Here is a 21,905-nt window from a genome sequence, read left to right as displayed (position 1 = left end):
AATATGCTGGAATATGCATTCGCTCGGTAATACTTGCATCATTTAAGATTTCTATAGTTCGCAGATATTACCGACATGGATTTTATTACGGGATTTGCTTATGGAGATTCACGGACTGACAATGACTCTAAAATTCTCAGTATGACAAAGCTTTTTCAAAAATTCGATAAAGTCACATTCTTGATTAAATCGTCATCTTTAAAATAAAACCTTGTCCATCAAAATTAATTAAGAATTATACCTGTACTTACTGTCGACGTAAACCATTATAAAATAAGGAATGATAAACAGCCAAATTATTTCTTTTTAATTACTGTACATTTCTTTGTCATATGCTATTACGATTTATTTTTTTACGATAATCGTTATTATCGCAATTATAATTATGATAAAAGAAAAATTAGCTATTATTATGTAATTTTTTCAAAACTTATCATATATTTTATGAAAATTAATATTTTTACATAATTGAGATGTCCACTTTAGATAAATATATCGTTAATAAATAAAAATATGAAAAAATTTGTATATATATATGTATATATATATATATATATATCATCAACATTCATAAATATTGAGAAATTATTGATTTATGTATAAATATTGAGAAATAATTGATGACTTATCGATTTTAGTTATTTTATTATGTTTATGTAAAAAATAAAATCAAATATTGTTTTGTCTTTTATTGCAAGGGTACAGTTGAAATAAACTTTGGAAATTATTGTGATAATATACGATTTTTATTTTTCTTATTATAAGCTATTTCACATCCATATAACGAGTACAATCGTTACATAGGATTAAACGATTCTTTGTTTCACATGTACAATCTTGAATAATTTCTCTATGATATCATTATTTATTGCTAAAGATGTGTATATGCGATAATTACAGAATTCTTGTTAATTAAATATATTGATATAATATCACATATCGCTGTAACGAGAGTAATCTACGAAAATCAAGCAAGCATATTTTTAATGATTTTATTTATTTAACTTTTTTTTTTGTTTCAATTTTATATTGTGCGGATAATATGTATTAAGCTTTTTCAAACTATTCCAGATGTATTCAGACATATTTTTTCTTTTTCTTTTTTCTTGTTTTAAGAAGTATAATATTTAATATTGCAGTCTGTCGCGCACCGACGTATTTCTGTCATGTCTCTTTACTTCAATTTTGCAAAAAAAAAAAAAAAAAAAAAAAAAAAAATATCTATATATATATAATTTTTTTTGTTCTATAATCATATCGAGAAATTTAACATTATAATTATAATTCAGTTAGTGCGAAGTTAGATTATGACAAAGTCAAAGTACTTAAAAAAATAAAGAAAACAGAAAGAAAAGAAATAGCAGATATTAAATATTGTTTGAGTGATGACGCAAATAAAATATTACTATTTATATATCCAGCAAGTGTTTTTTAGTGAAATTCGATCAGACTATATAAATTCCACTGTCTTACATGTATAGGAAAATAATAAATGCGATAGAAGCAGTTCAGTCTCATTTTGTACATTTGGTCTATTTAGATTATAACGAAAGTTTTTCGAATATATAATTGATTATCTATTTCTCAGAGCTTTAAAAAGGAACTCTTGTATTCAGAAAAATAAAGAAGAAAAATTCTATTAATGTACTTTGTGCACAACTTAATCGTTTTATATTAAAATCATTGAAATAAAAAAAAAATAATAATAACAATGCAGCATTGTGTTTTTGCAACAAAGACATACAGAAAGCCTGGCACTTTAAAGTCTAGCAATATATATATATGTAGTAAGGAAATATATATATTTATATATAGTATATATATATTTATATATAATATATAGTATATATATAATATATATATATATATTTATATATAGTATATATATGTATATATAATTTTCCTTATCGATTCATGTCAATAATATGCCACATTGCCTATTTTTTTATATGTACTATATATACATTTAGCAAACATAGCTCATATAAGGATTATATTATGCAACCGTAAGATAATCAAACGTCTTATATTATGAACAAAAAAAAGAAAGGAATATTACATATTCTCAATTGCATTCAAAATGTCCAATTTCTACCAAAACTTTTGTATAATAGGCAGTGACTTTTGCTTGACAATTCAAGCATTAAAATTATAATTTTTTGGAGGTAAAAATAAAGTATGAAAAAAATTATAAAAATGAAATGAACTTCTTCAAAACATTAGGTTAAACATCATTCCAGATCATCAACAATATTTGACAATGTGCTAGCTATATGACAACATAAAAAAATCATCATAATTTGTAATATTATATGATGGGATCACTCAAAATTGTTATTCTAATTATATCTAATAATTTGTTCATAAATCTTATTTGTTGATAAATAATGTATTATTAGTTTATAATCAAAAAATTTTAAAGAGAATGAGGTCTTTCTGAATTCTGAATTTTTTGAATATATAGATATCTATTAATATAATATATTTCAAATGCACTTACTATATCATGCAAAACTTCCAAATTATAAATAACTGCAAAATAACAATTGTAATAGTTACTTTAACGAGTGCTAGCATTCCCAAAATATAAATAACCTTATATAAACAATATAAGTTGATTTTAACTAATATTGATACTGTATGGTTTATATTTTTCACACATATTCTGAAAAATCAGATATTTATATATGCAAGTCATACAATTAATAGTTTTGTATTTAGAATTTGCAAGAACACAAATTCTCTTTCATTACTTTCGTAAGAAATTTTATATTATTTTGCTTTTGATTAAAAAATAATATATGCACTTTTTATAAACTTCACTTTTATAGTTTCTTTATGCTGTGCATTAGCTAACATCAACAACCATAATATATTTTTATGAGCAAGAATAAATGAGGCAGCAAGTGAATATTAAGCCTTTAGTTCTTTTTTTTTATTGTAAATGGCAAATTCTTTAATGTTCGAATTAAAAAAAAATCCTGATATAGTAATATTATCAATGCAAAACAGCCCACATTCGTTCAAACATTCTAAAGTAGCATTTTGTGAAGTATTTAGTCTAGAGAGAATTTGTTTATTTTGACAGACTTATACACATACAACACATCCCATACTTTTTATTTGTTACTCCTAGTCTTGCAATTATTTATTTATTATACTATCAGATCTTCCAGTTGCCATTTATTTCAAGTATCTTATCATTTATTTTTTGATATTTTTTGTAACTTTGGTACATTGCTACTAAAATGTTCACCATACAATTTTAAAAATTTAGAGAGTATTTTAGTAAGAACTAAGAATTTTTTTTTGATCTGTGATCATCTGTATACATACACATAAATAATATGCATTTGGACTTATAATATCACAAATTATGATATTTGTTATTGCCTAGAATTATTTGTGATATTTCATAAGTTTATAGTTCTTATCATAATTATCGACGAACTTATCTTAATACTGCCTAATAATATAATAACACTAACTTTCATATACAAAATAATTAACACATGAGTGTCAGTAAGTTAACAGCTGAAAATGTCATTGATCTATATTCATATCCTATATAATTATAGGATAATGATAGCAATGATACATTGTAGATAACTGTTTGATCTGAATGTATTAAATAAATCTGTCGTGTGTTTGATCGAGAATGGGCTATTATTAATGTTGATTATACAAACTTAAATATATATATAGTATTTTTGCTTGATACAGTCTGATGAATCAACGATATTATATACTCTTTCTAGAAACATCGCAAAATATAGATTATTATATTAAAATACTATTATATTCATTAAAGCAGACTATATTAATGAAAAAGCTAAATGTTACAGCAGTGAAATAAATTTGTAGTTTTCCATGTTTTTCAATTGTAACATCAAATTTTGAACATCCATCTTTGGCACAGTATACGTTCATTAAACGTAAACAGACAAATCTGTATGTAAAAAAAAATAAAACAAAAGAAAAAAATAAAAGAAATATACATATCACCAATCAATTATTATGGTGGCACTTGTCTGCATAGCCCAAAGATTGTCCGTTTGATGCAATCTGAATTATTAGAACGTATATATGTATATCTTTTCTATTACCTAATTTTAATTTTTATAATTCTTAAAAGCATAAATACAAACGAGTGATCCCTTATATGAACTAAGTCTTGTCAGAAATATTACTAAATACATCCCAAATATTCTTTTCAAAAGTGAATGATAGTATACATAAGAATGACATGTTCCATATATGCCTAAGAGAGATGTTTATGCCTAATATATTGTGGTAGAATGAAAATATGAGGGATGTAATTTTAAAAACATAAGTCAGTCAGATTGATACGTGCAAAGATAATTACAGATTAAAGTGCACATAAATGTACACTATTGTCTTTGACACTCACGCACTTGTCAGACACTAAGAAAATGAATTATGCATCACTTCACTCTTAGCAGCAGCAATTGTCCAGTGCAATTTGTAATCGTTCTTAATTGAACGAAATATACACATGATTGTTTTATACTCAACAAAAAAATAATAAGATAAACAGTTCAGTCCCAACTGGCATCACTGTCAACTTCTTCATCAACAGAAGATGAAGATGGGGAAAACATAGGATCATATAATAGATTTGTGTCACGTAGGAACTCTTCTTGATTTCTCTTCCTACTTAATCTGCGTTTCTTAGTTTCCAATGCCAACTTATCTTCTACTGAACGTTCTTTGCGGAATTCATAGACTAGCGGATAGATATATTCTATTGCTGCTTGAACAGCAGCAACATTGGGAGCTGAAATATTATTATGTATATATTTAATGATAGGAAAGCTGATTTGCTCCATAATGTATTGGATTAGTCAATTATTTACCAGTTACTGTAACACTTCCAGTAGAAAATATTTTTAATGTTGCTTTTGGTTCTTTCAATTTATATGTTACACCAGGATGTAATTCTGGTTCATAGCTAAAATATGATATATCTTACTACGTACCAAAATTAAAATCTTACTTTATTTTAGATACATTTGCATTAATGATAAAATATACCTACTCAGCATTTTCTTTATGACATATTGAAAACGATGTTATTTTGATATCAAATGGCATACAGCATGTACCTAACACATTAACCACCCTGTAATTATTAAACCGTGCCTTAAAGCCCAATTTTTGAAGAGAACGTGCAAATCTACGTGCTGCTATTTTTGCTTCGACTTCACTAGTTGCACCAGTACAAGTTACTTTTCCTGAAGACCAAATTGAAGCAGTGGTATATGGTCTCCGCAATTTCATTGTGATCATCTGGAAATTTTATACGAAAATGTGATTTTACATTAAAAATAAATTTTAATCTGTATTTAACTGATTAGTATCAAAAAATTAAAAGATATTGTTATGATTCCTCTTTATATTAAAATCATAATCAAATCATTTGTTATATAGAAATATTATTTAATTAGCTGAAATAGAAAAATATCTCTACTTACTCCATTTTCTCTTCTGTATTCAACATTTGAGCCATTAAGTGCAATTTCTCTTAAGTTAAGATGACATCTTACGCTAAAGCTACAAACTACATTATTAATAACAATATCAAGCTCAGGTGTTTCTTGTTCTGATTCAGTCATACATGTTTCAATTTCTTCTTTAAAGAGTCCATTATCTTTTGTTTCAGTACATATATCACTGTTATTTAAATTGTCTACATTTTCTACATGATTTAAAGATCTATTTGTTAAAGGTTTCATGCTATTTTTTTGAATAGCAGTTGCCATAATATTATATACCTAAAACAAAATTGAAAATATTTATAAAATATTTTATTCTTTAATATTTTAAATAATTAATAATTTATAAATATATCGTATGTATATTTATATATACATGCATATACATATATATACATATATATACATATATGTACATATATATACACACACACACACGCACGCATATATATATATATATATATATCATATTAATTTTAACAGGTAAAATAAAAATAAAAATGACGAAAGAAATATATATCAAAAATCAGAAATAACATCTTTTATTGTATTCAATTATGGAATGTTTGTTGGTTATGATATTACATGAATATTATCTTAGAGATATAGTAGCAGTCTGAATCATGAGAATTAAAAGAACGTAATATAAGATAGCAATATATAATCAGCATATTCTCTAATAAAATTAATTCATTTAGAAATATTTTTTTAGAATATTATCACGATATATATCTGTATAGAATAGTATTATTTTATACATGAGGACGAGTTAAAAAATATTTAAAAAAATACTAAGTTTTAAATACTGTAAATCGTTCATAAATATATACGACTTAGATAATCGCATGATTTATATATTATTATCAAATTTTCGAAAATATTTAAATCCTAATATAATTTATGCATTTTATTTCATTTTAAGAAATATTACAGAATTCGATGAAGAAATGAGGAGTGACTCAAGGTCTATAGATCCTTAAAAAAAATTTATTTTTCAAGTATTACACATACAAAGCGAGCATGCAAAATATTTATCAAGTGAGAACAATTTTTAAATATAAGTAATGTTTTAATTATTAAAATTTTAGATGACAGCGTCTCTAAAGAGGAAACGGATACTATTACATCGATGTTGACAAAACTAGTACAACAGTTTAAATAAATCAATTTATAGACGAAGGGTTAATCGAAATATTCGTAGGAAAATACTTACTTTTAACTATAATGTATTTTTCACTTTATTACCGCTTCAATATTAATGTCTTTGTTGACAAGTGCGAAGAAATCGTAGAGTTAGCTCAATAACTGCAGTCATTGTTTTCAGCCATGTTCTTTAAACTGGCAACCGCTGGTTATCACGTTGACTACTAACCAGAAACATCTATGGAGCTTAAGGCACGATTCATATTATTATTTTTTTCTAATCTGAACTATTACGACCAATAAGGAAAGGATAAATTTATGAATGACCAATGACGATACGTTAAAATAATATTGACCAATTAAAATTCATTGGAGCTTACAATTCGGCTTTCAAGTGCGATCTTATAGGTTCACTTATATATGATCGTTTTAAATTTGTGCTACATAAGAAATATAAATGATCTATTATGACATTGTAAAATGTTATGAGAAAAGGAAAAAAGAAGAAAAATAAGATTTATAACGATTATGATAATTTTGTATATCGAATAAATGAAAAAACGTATTTATACGTTTTAGAAAAATTATTTACCGATTTTGCCTGGTGTATTATGTAAGATATGTTATGTTAAGCACATAACCTATGACTACACATATATCGGACGTAATGTAGATCATCGAATGGTTTGACCGCGAAATGTGAAATGTATTTGTTTATATTTCTACGAAGGTAGTCTTATTCAAGTGTCTCTTCATAATTATTTGAAAATTTCAACGATGAGCTGGGAAGTTTGCTGCAGGAATATGTGTCGTGCATGCATGAAAATTGATGGTGTACTTTTGCCAATGTATGATGACGACACTATTAGTAGCAAAAATTTGCCTGAAAAACTTACTGAACTTACCTCTGTTCAGGTTAGCAGGAAAAAAAATGTGAAAATCATTTAACGAAGCCTATACAATTTTTTTTTCTTTGTACTATATTAAGATAACATTTTTCATAAAGATCAGATATTAATTGAAAATTTATAACCTCAAAAAATTAACACATAAAATCATTTATATATAACAATGTTTTGTATAAAATTAATATGCATTGAAAATTATTTCGATTAGATTGATAGATATGATGGATTACCAAACATGCTTTGCGCCAAATGTGCTTATCGGACTGTTGCATTTTATGATTTTAAATTACAAGTACAAGCGACAGAAGAAAAACTTAGAAAGATGTTTGATACACAAATGGAGGATATCAAGGTAATTTACTCCATCTACATTGATTATATTTATATAATATATAAATATATAATCATTTTGTTTCTATTAAATTTTATTAGGAAGAAATTGAAGAAAATGAAAATGAACAAGATTCTGTAATGTTAAGCAAAGAATCAGCAGAAAATAAATGTTCGTTCGATTCTTCTGAAACAGTTTCTGTTAATTACGCAAGTTCTATTAATGATGAATTAAATAAGGAGATTAAAGTAAGCAAAGATGAAGTAGAACAATCTTTAGAAATAATATCATTTATGGATTTGAATCAGAGTAATGAAACAGATAAGATTCCAGATCATTTAAATAAGATCATCAATGTTGATCAGCAAGGTAAATTATATAGTATTAAAAGTGAATTAGTCAATCAATTCTATAATACTCTTAGTTCACACGATTTAAATCGTACAGTAGTATATATAGGAGATACAGTAATGGATTCTATCAAATCAGAGGATCATAATAATCCTCGCAAGCCAAAAGATGAAAATAGTATTAAACCATCATTTTGTAAAGAGAATTTTGAAAAATCTAGTACAAATGATGAATTTTTAGATACAATATATATATCTGATAATACGGAATCAAAGAGTATTAAAAACATTGAAAATGAAACTTGGCAATTGGTATCAACAGATAAATCAGTAATAATAGAGCAGGAGGATAAAATGAAGCTTGACATCCAACAAGATTGTAATACAACAGAGAATGTGGATTTAAGAGAAAGCGATGATACTGATTCAGATTACTTCATTGATCCTAAAGATAATATTTTAGGAAGTTTAAATGATACAATAACTAGGATCAAAGAAATAAAAACTGAGAATAATACAATACAATATCAGTGTACTTTATGTTCGCAGAATTATGATAAGCTTACAGGTGTTTTACTTCATACTATTGATAATCATATTCCAAGTAGTGGTCCATTCTTTTGTGTTGTTTGTGAAAAGGATTGCGATAGTCACAGAGAATTAAGAACTCATGTAAAAACACATACAGGACAATTTCCATATTCTTGTTTCATATGTAATAAAGCGTATACCTTAAAGAGATATTTAAAGCGGCACATGGTTTGTCATACTGATTTTCCAAGACATCGTTGCCCAAAATGTGGTGTAAGGTTTAAAACAAAATTAGAATTAGAAAATCACATTGTAACACATGTACATGGAGCACCTTATGCATGTAGTCAATGTCCACGTATGTTCAACCATAAAGGTAATTACAAAAGACACTTAATTACACATTTGGATCCCCAAGGTCTTCATTTACCAAAATACCCATGTACAGTTTGTGGTAAACGATTCTTGAATAATCGTACTCTTGAGACTCATATGCGTGTTCATACAGGAGAAAAACCATTTAAATGTAATGTATGTAGTAGACGTTTTTCGCAACAAGGGAACCTTCTGAATCATTTACGAATTCATTCGAATCCCAGAAGTTATACATGTGAAGTTTGTGGGAAGAGATTTAATCAAAGAGCTACATTAAAAGATCATAGTCTTATACATACAGGAGAAAAACCTTACATTTGTAATGTTTGCGGAATTGCATTTACATTTAGTGCAGCATTAAGACGTCACATGTGGACTCATGCTAGTGGCAAACCTTTTGGTTGTGAAATTTGCAATGCGCGTTTTGTAGGAAAATATGATTTGAGACGTCATATGAAAATTCATAATGATAGACCAAGAACGAAACAGAAGAAGAATGGAGGAAAAAATAGTAATACAGAAGAAGAATCAAGAGAAGATATTACAACTGTAGAAGAAGTAGATACAGAAACTGTTCTCATAGAACAAGTTCTTTTAAATCAAGATGTTACACAAGTTATTCCACAGGAAGAAGCAGAAAAAGAGAATGTAGATGCTCTTTTGAATCTTATACAGTATGGCTAATATTATTAAAAAGTTTTTTATTTTTCCTCCAACATTTTTTGTTCAAAGTTAAAGAAATAGACATTTAGCTTGAAGAAGGCAGAATTTGTGGTCGTAAGTCAATTAACTTAACGTATATATCTCCTTATTGGAAATATTAAGTCTTTAATTTCACCTTTAATGTTCGATCATCATACGATAATTTATATCTTGAATTATACAATGCTATAGAGCATAATTTTTAACTTATTTAATAGTTTTAAAGGATCACGATTTATAAAGTTTATGAATTAATTAAACAATGAAAGATTGCTTCGCGGGTGTATAGAAAATTGTTACTGAACAATTTTTGTTTTCCTTGTGTAACATTGTATATTACAAAAATACTTTTTTTATCTTTTATTTATATTCGATGTTTGTAATATTTGTAATGTAAGACTGAAAACCATTATTAATTTTAAAACTATTTCTTCTCGTATATTCAAATGCAAGTTTCTTTAATCCTGTACGATGGGTATATGTAAAATGTGTAATTGTATAAATATCTAGTATATTGGTCACAATTGTATAAAAATTTTTCAATTATAAGTTTATTATATCTAGCAATCTTTATAACCTACCTTTACATGTAATCTTTAATATTAATTTTAATTATTTTAAACTTTCTGTTTTATTTGTTGGTGTAAATTATTTTACTGGTAAAGTCATACGCGACATTATCAAACTAAGTGACAATAGCGAGTAAGAATGCTATTTCTTACCTGATGTCGGTAACGTGTCTAAATGTGAATGTGCCATCTACTTGGATAAATGAGTAAAATGCGTGAAAATTCGTCTTTGGTAATGTCGATAACATATTATATTGTACCTTTGACTATGCACGTACGCCATCTATCTGCATAACGAATTTTTAAGATGATTTTTATAATGCTATTAAAAATATTTCGAGAAATGAAGTCATATTGATATCTGTGTATCTCAAAGATCCATTCATAACAGGAGGCATAATAATGAAATGGTTCAATTTATGAAATAATTCAATAAGTCATGATATTACATATTTAAAATTTTTATATAATTACATATACATGTTCATCGTTTTTTTTTTTTTTTTTAGGTCTGGAAGGTTATATAATACAAAAATATAGTGAAATCTCTAACGATTACACATTCAATTCTCACGTACACTTTTTATCCATACTGAAAAGCTAGTAATAAAATACATAGTAAATGAAAAGAAATATGTGGTAAACGATTGCCTACATTTAATTAAAAAATAAACTCGAAATGTCTTCTAAATGGCTATATCTTGAGTTGTAAAGAAACTATTGAGAAAGTGTTAGAAGCAGAAGATCGTAAAATAATTTTTGAAAGAGAGAAGGAGATTAGAGACGAAGAGAAGCAGAGAAAATTAACTTGTTTAGAGAAGAAGTCAAGGAGATGAAAATCTCAAGACGCTACCGGTTGCACGGACAACGCGCGATTGAAGCTCGCACGTCGCGACAAGTCAGGTGCGCATAGACGAGTGCGCATCCCGCGCCTGCGTATTCGTTCGAGAAGTGCTACAGTGGCGCCAGTCATGGCGGCGGAAAACACGCGCGCACGTCACCACCGCCGCCGGTCGGTGCCTCCACGCCTCCACCTCACCTCCACCGCCACCTCCGCCGCCGTACTCAGGGCTCGTGGGTAAGTACCCTCATACTCCATGCTCCAATCAGTCTGCACTCGCATGTCCACGAGGTTGCTCGCACGGCCCTGGTGGTTGTCCTTTTCCACCCGCAAACGTAACACCCCGACGCCAAGCTTCCCCCTTCCCTCCTCGTACGCTTTTCGCTCCTTCATCTCGCTTTTCCTCGTTATCCCTTCTATTTTTCCTTCCCTCTCTCCTTTACCCTTCCTTCCTCACTTACTTTTTCTCTCTCTGTCTCTTTCGATTCATGTTTTTAGTTTCTGTATAATCTTTCGCGACGACTTCGTTTCCTATATCCATCCTACAACGAGCCAACCTATCCGTCCAAACGAACCGTCCAGTTTTGCCGGCTCACCGAAGTATCGTGTTTATTTACGGTAGCATAGGATGAGTCGATCGAGGAGTAAATCACCACAATTACCGTTACTAATACCGCTTGAGATATCGGACGCGTAAAGTCGCATGTTCTTTCTGACAGACCACGGAGAGGTTAGGTCTCGCGAGTGAGAAAGAGAGAGAGAGAGAGAGTGTGGCGGGCTCGCGTGCTCCGTTTGAATTTCGAAGTCGCGCCACAGGCGCTACTTGTACCCTCTCTCTCGTCTTTCGAGATAGCGCGTGCGAGAAAGAGAGAGAGAAAGAAAGAGAGAGAGAGAGAGAGAGAGAAAGAGAGTGAGAGAGAGTGAGAGAAAGAGGGTGAGAGAAAGATAGAATCCTCGTCTCTGGCTATTGCCGCACCGCCACTGTAGCAGCAGCAGCACCATCAGCGGCAGCGAAGTATATCGTGATGTACTACGGCGTGACGTACGCCGCCGTACGAGGACGAAACGAAAGGGAGAGAGAGAGGAGAGGAAAAGCGCGCGAATCGTGAGCCACCGTCAGTGTACGTCGCGCCAGTCTCCGCGCCGGTGTTCGGGTGCTCTTGCGCTTAATCGAGGTTAGGTTCGACAAGGCGCGTTCTTCGAAACGCGCTAGCGACGTTTAGACGTTCTCAATTTTTTTTTTTTACCGAGAGAACGTAATTCACGTATCGCGTTATTACCATTGTTATCATTATTGTTGTTATATCCGTTATTACAAGATCGAGGTTGACACCGTCGTATTTTATTTGTCTCACTTTTATCATCTAACGTCGAGACGTGTGGCATGCGGAATATGGTGCGCCCCGAGAAGAAACTCGAAACTAGTCGTTTGCAAAGCGACGGATAAGAGAAGATCAAAACAGAGAGGATCTGACAGGAAAGAGTAGTGTGAATGTTCTCGGATAGCCGTATGTCGCGGCTTGCCGCGCACGACTTTTTCAGTGCACACGAGGAAAATGTACGGTCATTGGTGATTAGGATATACCTATACGTTATTTAATATTTTCTTCTTGCTCTTCGCCGATTCGAATACTTCTTCTTTTTCTTTTATTTTCTTCGTTCATCGAATTACAACGATTGATCTTCGCTCGATCGCTGCCAAGTATATATTCCGTCAAAAATTTGAATTAATTTCTACAAGAGATTTATTCTTCTCGATGAGATCGTTATGATAAGAACGAGTATACGAAAGTTTGAATCGTGAAAAAACACATTTAACACTTACACATACACACATACACACATACACACACGCACGCACACAAATGTGTAAGGAAGTTAAATTAAAGGATACATTTTGATATATCGTGTTAGAACGTAATATAATTGTTTAAACCCGTTAAGAAATTTTGTTACGAGTGACTGGAGAAGTTCGGTGCAACAAGTGTCCAGCCTAAACGTTTGCCTTCTGCAACGACGTAGAAAGGAACGTAGGAGAAACGTTGTCCAATCGACGAAACGAATATTAATAATTTTTAATCCTTCGATATTCGATTATATTTTATGACATCGGATATAATTATTTATCTAGAAATTACGATACTCACACGATCGGTTCTTTCTAAATTTTTTTTTCATTTATTTATTTATTTTTCTACTTTTTTCTTTTTTTATGCACATAGTCATCTATAATTTTGGAAAGAGAGAAAGAAAGAGAGAGAGAGAGAGAGAGAGAGAGAGAGAGAAAGAGAGAGAGTGAGGGGGAGAGTAATGCGCGTGCCGTCGGAATCATTTGATCGTATTCACAACGACCTACAACTATGAGAACACGATCGATGTCGATGCCGTGTCGGGCCGCAAGATTAATTTGTATCGCGATATTTCGCGAAACTTGCCAACCGTCGAAATAATTGGTAATGTCGAAGTGTAATCGTAGAATTCGATGATCCGGAATTTCGTTACGCGCTCATCGCGCTTTAGCTGCGTTCGACGGTATCGGATGATGACATAATATCGTCCAAGTATTGATTTTCGCGTTGATTCGATTAAAATCGTCGATACATCATGTGTACACACGCATATACTTATATATGTGCATAATCGTTCGATCTTTGATTTATTTTCTTATCCCTTTTTTTTCGTTTTGTTTTTCTTTTTTTCCTTTTTTTCCGAGCCGAACGTTCTCATCGACTTTTTTTCCTTCTTGTTTTTATCGTTCTTGTCTTTCTTTTTGAGTAATTTTTGCTTTAAAAAGAAAACGAAGAAAAAAAGAAACAATAAAAATAAAAAAAAATTGATCCCTTAATCAATAAAACGTATAATCAATCGTCAAGAGGATTTTCTTTCGCGCGTGTCGCCTTAAGTTTCATTTTTATTTATTTTGGTCAATATAGTTTTATTAATGATAAGTATTTCATAAAAACAAATGATCAGCAAGTACCTATATATATGAATATTTTTGTTTCAATTTTTATAAATAATTTAGCGTCAGGATTGAATTTGGGTTGCGTCTGGATTGCATCAGTTATATCACGTATCAACATCTTATAAAAATACTGACGATTTATTTTAAATACTGATTAAATTTTTTAAGATATTGACCCAATGTAAATAGTAGCCTTTAGGTTTCTCGATTTTCCATTGATATAAATACGTGCCAAGTTTCTCTCTCTCTTTTCTTTTCTTTTTCTTTTTTTTACTTATTTATTTATTTATATTTCTTTTTATTATTATTTCCTGCTGCAATCCTCGACTCTCTTAAACCGCCCGCCCTGGTTTAGCCGCGTGTCCTTTTCTTTTCTCGTTTAGAAACGCGTCTCGTTAGAAACGGTGACTTTGCGTAGAGCGAGAAAGAAGAAGAAGGCGGTCTGGCAGCGATCGATGCAATTACTCCCGTATCGAATTCGATATGTCCCGTTGAAAGGTTAGAACTAGCAGCAAGAGCAGCAGCAGCAGCAGCAGCAGCAGTAGCAGCAGCAGCAGCAGCAGCAACAGCAACAGCATCAGCATTAAGAGCAGCAGCAATACCAGCAATAGTAGCGGTAACAGCACCAGTAACAGCACTAACAGCATCAGTAGTAGGAGAAAAGCTGTTGGTTTAGCAGTCGGTGTTAACGACGAACAATTCGATGCGGAGAGAAATAATTAGCAGACCTGACGATTAATAGGACAGACGAGAGAACCATTGGATAATACGATCTCCTTTGTCGGCACAACACGGAAAATATACGTGAAGTTAACAATAATAATAACAATAATGATAATGATAATAATAATAATAATAATAATAATAATAATAATAATAATAATAAAAAAATAATAGTAATAATAATAATAATAAAAAGAACAAATAATAATAATAATAATAATGAAAAAAAGTCGAGTATTCTTTTAGCGACGCATTGGCTATCTTATCCGATAACGACTGATAAGAAATAAAAATAAAAGAAAAATAAAAGAAAATGAAATGGGAATAGAGTTAAAAAGAAAGGATGTAAAAATAATTCTCATAGTTATTGGTTTTTTTTTCTTTCTTTATTCTTTTTTCTTTCTTTTATTTCTTTTTTCTCTTTTTTTTTTTTTTACCTTACAAAGAAATACACGAAAGATGATGCAATATCTTTATTGATCAATGTGAAATTAATTTGACAACGGTTAACGCATTGAAAAAAATTGTTCGATCGTCTGTTCTCTACCTGTGAACGAATCAACAGCATTGGTTACTTTTTGTATTCGTCTTTTTCACTCGCGCAAAGTGTGATTTGAAGAAGAAGAAGAAGAGAAGGAAGAAGAATTGTGATAAGAGCAAGAGAGAAAGATATAGATAGATAGATAAATAGATAGTTAGATAGATAAAGAGACAGAGAGTGAGACAGTGAGGAAAAAAAGGAAGGAACACGAGAACATGTCTGTTCTAGATGGATAACTCTGCGTACGTGCCGAATCATCTACCACCGCCGTCCCTGGTCGTGTTTTCGCAGGCCGGGGGACTGCCCGAGGCCCTGAGAATGCAAAGACCCTTCAATCCACAAGTTAGTGTCCCTTTCTTCCTCGCGCCTATACTCTCCCCCGGAACAGTTACCATGTTTCTTTCCCTTTTGCCCCCCTCCCCTCGCTTTTCTGCGTATATACTTTATTTTATACAAATTCTTATTTCTATTCTTATTTCTATATTACTTTCTGTCACTTTACTGGCTCACTTCTTTTTTTTTTCTTTTTCTTTTTATTTTATTCTTCTTCGTACGACATCCCTTCATTTAAGCACAGCCGGTAGAATTTATTAAACCACATTAATAAACCTCGTCCTTCACTTTTACGAATTTCTTCGTCTAACCTCGTCCTCCTCGAAACCTTGATCCTCGATGTATAAAATCGATTGCCTTGAAGATAACACCCGATACGCATGCATTATCGTTGCTTGATTTATGCACATATGGTACCCCGTTGCGCTTCGATGTTCGATGTTGCGTAGAAATAGATGGTCGCTTTATCCTACTCTATGTTATGGACACTCGTAAATGTGCATGTTTCTTTATATGTGTATATATATATATATATATATATATATATATATATATACACATATAATATATAGATATATGGTATATGTGTATATATGTATTATGTGTGATTCTGTTTAACTTGGACAATATGGTATAAGACGATTGGTTTAATTCTATTATAGATATCGTGCTAATAATATCGATCGTATATCGATACATAAAAGGCAGAAAATCTATATGTACCATCGAATATTTCGAAATGTTCAGATGCAATTCGATTAATAAATTTAACATTTTAAAATGATTTCAACTGACCGTTCAAAATATAAGCCATACGAGAATGTTAGTGGCTTTTACACGGTCGCGAAACGCAAGAAGAAAGAAAGTAAATCCTTGTACAGCGAGCCGGATAAACACGTTCACGCCGTAACGTAAACCGCAGCTTCGCCGGCGGCAGGTTCGCGCGTGCGAATGTATCGAAAAGCTGTCGCGATAAAGACACGATAAGAACGGCGCGAAGAAACAAAAAAGAAATAAAAAATAGAAAAAAAGAAAAGGGGAGCAAGGTGGATGAGATAATTCGGAGTGACTTAATTGCCAATGAGAAAGAGGGGGAGAGAGAGAGAGAGAGAGAGAGAGAGAGAGAGAGAGAGAGAGAGAGAGAGGGGGGGAGGGAGGGGGAGATACAAACATTTACACGCATACACCCATCCACACACATACATACTTTTTATATGTGTATGTATATGTATATCTTTGCTTTATTTCATCTCAGGAATGCTATTGATATATAATAAATATTTTATTAATAAATGATGTATAATACATAAGATTTATTTTTCGTATTTCGTAAACTTTGAATTCGTTTTGATTCATTCAATAACTTTTGTATGGGGAAAGGAGGGAGGGGGAGGGGTGATTAGATTTCGTTTATAGAGATGCCATAAAGTGTCGTGTTTTTGAAATTAAATACAAATTTTTAATCGTCTTGTATCAATCCTATAGAATCAAACGTATATTACTTATGAAATTTTGTTCTATCGTTTGAAATAACTGAGGTATTTATACTTCCAATTTTAAGGATATTTCATTCTGTCAGACGCGCACATATTTTTTTTAGGTTTATATATAGATTTAAAAAGATCTTTTTGTCTGGCTAAAAAAAGAAATAGATGCAAAATAAATTTATGTAAATCAATATACATATGTTTCATAGGAAGTGGGATGAAAAAGGGGTTCAATAAACAAACTAAAAAAAAAAAAAAGAAAAAGGAAAAAAAAAGAAAATAAAATGAAACTGAACAAAAACAAAAAAAGTATCGGTTTATAAACTCACAAAGCGTGTCGTTACCGATTTGTTGGTAAAGCTTGTGAAAAAAGAGAGGACCACGGTGGTCACGTATCGGCGGTCGCTCGCCGGTAATTAAAATAATAATGAATAGCTAATAAATCACTGATTGGAGCGAGGCGCAAACACGCGGGGCAAACGCAAAACCTCATTTCCACCGGCATAAAAGAATAATAAACTAATCGTGCCGCACTAATTCCCGCGCGACTCATCGCCCATGTCATTATCGGTCGAATGAAATGTTCATCCAAAAGCTGCTTATCGATATCTCGTTTTCTACGTTCGCTTTTCACCTCTACCCTCTTTCTGCTAGTTCTTTTCTCCTGGTTTTTTCTTTTTCTTTTCTTTTTTTCCTTTTTTCTTGTTTTTTTTTCTTTTTTCTTTTTAAATCTATTTTCTTCTTTCACGAAATTTTTCTAACTTTTATCTTTATTATTATTGTTTTTATTTCAAGTCGTTCGTTTTTTCTTCTTTTTTTTTTTTATTATATAAAAGATACAAGGAGGATAGATAATGGGGGGAGGGATGGGGAGGGAGGAAATATGATAGAATTATCGACAATTCGAATTGTTATTTGAATACCTTCGAATGCGGCTCGTAGTATGGAAGCTGCGTGATGTAATATTGTTAATAACGGGAGACCATCGTGTTATAATAATCCGTCAAAATCCGAATCCTTCGCCGTCGGTAGCGTGTAACGTGTGTATTTCGAGTGTGATTGACGAGTCTATTAAGTCCATGCTCGTTCGCTCGGCTTGTGGGAGAGGTGTGGTTATTAAAAAAAATAAAAAAATAAAAAAAGAAAAATGAAAAAAAATAAAAAAAAAAAAAAAACGGAAAAAAGAAGAAAAAAGGACGAAGAAACAAATTAAAAAAAAAAAAATAACGAAAAATGAACGAATTATTTTATAAGGCTTTTAACGTCGAAAAACATCGGTTTCTATTAACAGCTTACGTTGATGCACGGTCAGTCATGCAATGTGTACGTTCGAATCGCGTCATTCTTGTCAATTTTGTTGTCGTTATTGTTGTTATATTTAACGCGTTATAAATGTGTTTACATCGAAGATGTTAAATTCGTACTGGAAATAATTCAAAAGGGTCTATGTCCTTTCCGTTTATGCGTTTACGTGTATGCGCACGGATTTACGTCTTCCCGTACCCGGAAATACATCAAAACGAACGCAATCAGGTGTCATTAACTTTTAAACGTATCGCGAGATATTTATCCCTCGTCCTCACCGACACAACACTGACCGATTGCAAAGTACATACATGAACAGTTATATGGCTACATATACATATATATGTGTATATATATATATATATATATATATATATATATATATATATATATATATATTCTTTTTTTTCTGCGCTCACCTTTTCTACATGTAATGGAAATACCGCAGTTTCATTTTATCGGGTAACGTTTCGTTCATCGGCTGACGAAACGTATTTCCCACGTGTAACGTGTATCATTAAAAAAAATAAAAAAAGAACAAAAAAAGACCAACAAACAAAATAAGCTTTGGCAAATATGTTACTCCCTCTTTCTTTCTCTCTCTCTCTCTCTCTCTCTCTCTCTCTCTCTCTCTCAATTCCTCTCTCTGTTTTTTCCATAACGAATGGATGAAAATTACGGTTTGTTTGGTTGAAAAGTTAAAAAAGAGAGAGAGAGAGAGAGAGAGAGAGAGAGAGAGAGAGAGAGAGAGAGAGAGAGAGAGAGAGAGAAAGAGAGAGACAGAGAAAGAGAAAGAGAGAGTGAGTGAGTGAGTGAGTGAGTGAGTGAGTGAGTGTGAGAGAGAGAGAGAGAGAGAGAGAGAGATATGATTCGTTTACGTCGAAATCACGTTCCATCGTGTGCAATGAGCTTAACGTTTGAAAAAGCAACGATGAATCCTTATCCATTGCAGTAGTCCATTCGTTTGGTGTTTCTTTTATTCGGTTATATATGTATCAGTGATTAACATCGAGTGAGAAATTTGAATCGGTAAATTTGGATAATTACTATCGTCTTAAATAAAGAAAGTTCGATGGTACGAACATTGGAAAATTTCTGTCTTGTGAGTAAAATAAAGAAAGGGATGATAAAGGGAGAGAAACGATGATGAAAATGAATGCGATACAGGTGACAGATTCGAAGGAGCTCCAGGTGCCGTTCAGCACTGCGGCGTCCCTCGGTTACGGTCTTCATCATATGCTTCACCTGCCACCACAATTTCTTCATCCACTGGACCATCGGTTACCATTCGCTGGGTTCAGGCCCCTTGGGCCTTCTGCGTTCGCGCCACCGAGCAAGTGCCTCAAGGTCGAGACGGGTAACGGTTCGGTAGCCGGCTCGGGTCTACCAAGCATCGGCTCTCTTTCGAGTATGTCGAATATGTTCTCGCCTACGTCCTTGCCTCCCTCCGCCGGTGGAGGAGCAGTCGTCTCTGTTTCGGGCCCAGGAAGCACGGCCACCGGTTCGGGCTCTGCTAACGTCGTTGGTGCTGGTACTGGTGGTGCTGGTGCTGGTGGTACAGCCAGTGGTGCTGTTTCATCTGTGCTATCTTCTGGACCGGAAGGTGCACCTCACAGCCCGGCTGGTTCCGCGAGCCGTTCTCCGACGGGTACCGGGACCGGCTCGGCGCCGAATCGAGGCCCAACCCCCGAGGAGGAGGATCGAGACGCCAACGCCACACCCGGATCCGAGAACACCGAGCGCTCCACCCCCGAGGAGGGACGACCTTACAGACGTGAGTCTTCTGCCTCTATCTATCTACCTTTCTCTCTCTCTCTCTCTCTCTCTCTCTCTCTCTCTCTCTCTCTCTCTCTTTCTTTCTCTTTCTCTCTTTACCTATCTTCATCTACCTATTCTTTGCTTCTTCCACCACTACCTTCCATTCTCCTATCGACTTTTCTTCTCCTTCTCTCTCTCTCTCTCTCTCTCTCTCTCTCTCTCTCTCTCTCTCTCTCTCTGTCTTTCTCTCTTTCTCTCTTTATTTTTCCTGCTTTCTCCTTGCCTGGAAGAGTCGCGGAAGTTATTGGTCTAAGAATACTTGCTCGAATATATGGGATATTCCTATCTAAAGTATACGTAGAGTTTGATCTTTTTATTGGTTATAATCTTTATGTATCTATGTACGTGTTTGTGTTGAAGATAAATCGATAAAGTACGAAATGATTCTAGCTGAATCCGTAACTCTTCCGTTCTTTAATTTCTCTCTCTATGGGTGAATCTCGAATTACGAGATAAAATCTAATGATTTTGTAAAAATGTTTAAATGAATTTTTTTTTATTATTGAGAACTATATAATAATCAATGATTCACCCATATTTCCCTCTCTCTAACTGTTCATATCCTGGAAAGAATGATGGGAGTTAGTAATCTCGATCATTATTTCCATGGATGCATGCGTAAAACGTGCTAATAAAGCTTCGTTAATACGTTAACGCGGTAGATAAAGTTGTACAGTATTTGACGGTTCGTCATTTATTTTCTTTTCTTTTTTTTTTTTTCTTTTCTTTTTTCTTAATTCCTTTCCAAAAAATTCATATTGAAATGTCGTCGAACAGATGAAATTTAAGATCATTTGAAAATTAGTTTAATGAATATTACGCAAATCCAAGATATTCAGAATCGTGATATTTAATCGCTTGTTGACCAAAGTTAGGATTTTCGAGGTTCCAGTTTATGGGAACGAGCACGATCATATTTTTGGATGATAGTAGGTAGGAGTATCACGGTCGTGTCAACAAACAGTTGGACCGAAAAGGAGCAAGTATAGAGGAGAGTCCGGCATAAAGGGAAAGAGCATCGAGATTTGTGTGCTTAATCTACCTAGAACCGTTTATTTGACTCGGCCCTGGGCAAACGTAACAGCTGCTTCACTGAGAGCTGGCCCATCGGCAAAGCCTTTCGTTATCGTTTTCGCGAGTTTGTTTATTTTTCCGGGGCTGTCTTAATTACCGAAAGATAGAGCCATTCATTTTTCTCGGCTACCTTGCCGTCCGCTTTTTCTCTCTCTCTCTCTCTCTCTCTTTCGTTCACTGTTTCTCTTTCCTACATGTTCATCGAGCCATGGATCGCCCTTCCAGAATGCTCCCTCTCGTGCTCTCATTACTTTTAGAATTGTCCTTTTACCGTTGGAAACTCGCTTTGTAAATTCTCTCTAAGGGGAGAGTGAGAGAGAGAGAGAGAGAGAGAGAGAGAGAGAGAGAGAGAGAGAGAAAGGAAGAAAAAAGGTTTCTCTCTTCTACTAATTT

The 21,905-nt window shown here is 32.5% G+C and overlaps 3 protein-coding genes across 7 annotated transcripts in view; 2 read left to right on the top strand and 1 right to left on the bottom strand.

The window, feature by feature from the left end:
• Positions 1-724: 724 nt before the first annotated feature.
• On the bottom strand, positions 725-6,887 carry LOC124422318 (TATA box-binding protein-like 1). The gene is made up of 5 exons (XM_046958619.1): positions 6,730-6,887; positions 5,496-5,795; positions 5,060-5,310; positions 4,878-4,972; positions 725-4,798 (listed from the first exon to the last, which is right to left on the bottom strand). Exons 2-5 carry the CDS (start codon positions 5,781-5,783, stop codon positions 4,560-4,562), a joined length of 873 nt encoding a protein of 290 aa, XP_046814575.1. The 5' UTR covers positions 5,784-5,795; positions 6,730-6,887; the 3' UTR covers positions 725-4,559.
• A 190-nt stretch (positions 6,888-7,077) lies between these two features.
• LOC124422317 (zinc finger protein 250-like) lies at positions 7,078-10,405 on the top strand. 2 transcript variants are annotated; one of them, XM_046958618.1, is made up of 4 exons: positions 7,081-7,574; positions 7,776-7,919; positions 8,000-8,267; positions 8,490-10,405. In XM_046958618.1, exons 1-4 carry the CDS (start codon positions 7,437-7,439, stop codon positions 9,836-9,838), a joined length of 1,899 nt encoding a protein of 632 aa, XP_046814574.1. In that variant the 5' UTR covers positions 7,081-7,436; the 3' UTR covers positions 9,839-10,405. The 2 variants fall into 2 exon arrangements, with proteins under 2 accessions (XP_046814573.1, XP_046814574.1); XM_046958617.1 differs by having other exon boundaries at positions 7,078-7,574; positions 8,000-10,405.
• Positions 10,406-11,070: 665 nt separating this feature from the next.
• The window catches only part of LOC124422316 (E3 ubiquitin-protein ligase Rnf220-like), a 159,616-nt gene continuing 148,781 nt past the window's right edge, over positions 11,071-21,905 (top strand). For 2 of the 4 annotated variants that reach the window (XM_046958614.1, XM_046958613.1), the window contains exons 1-3: positions 11,519-12,824; positions 15,724-15,837; positions 19,788-20,394. In XM_046958614.1, the coding sequence (XP_046814570.1) occupies positions 12,759-12,824; positions 15,724-15,837; positions 19,788-20,394 (787 nt within the window). In that variant the 5' untranslated portion in view covers positions 11,519-12,758. The other 2 variants (XM_046958616.1, XM_046958615.1) reach the window with 2 other exon arrangements.

This window comes from Vespa crabro, chromosome 2, assembly GCF_910589235.1.
Source record: "Vespa crabro chromosome 2, iyVesCrab1.2, whole genome shotgun sequence".
Taxonomy (NCBI): Eukaryota; Metazoa; Arthropoda; class Insecta; order Hymenoptera; family Vespidae; genus Vespa; species Vespa crabro.
The sequence above is the reverse complement of the archived record's forward strand: the minus strand, read 5'-3'. Positions and strand labels throughout refer to the sequence as shown.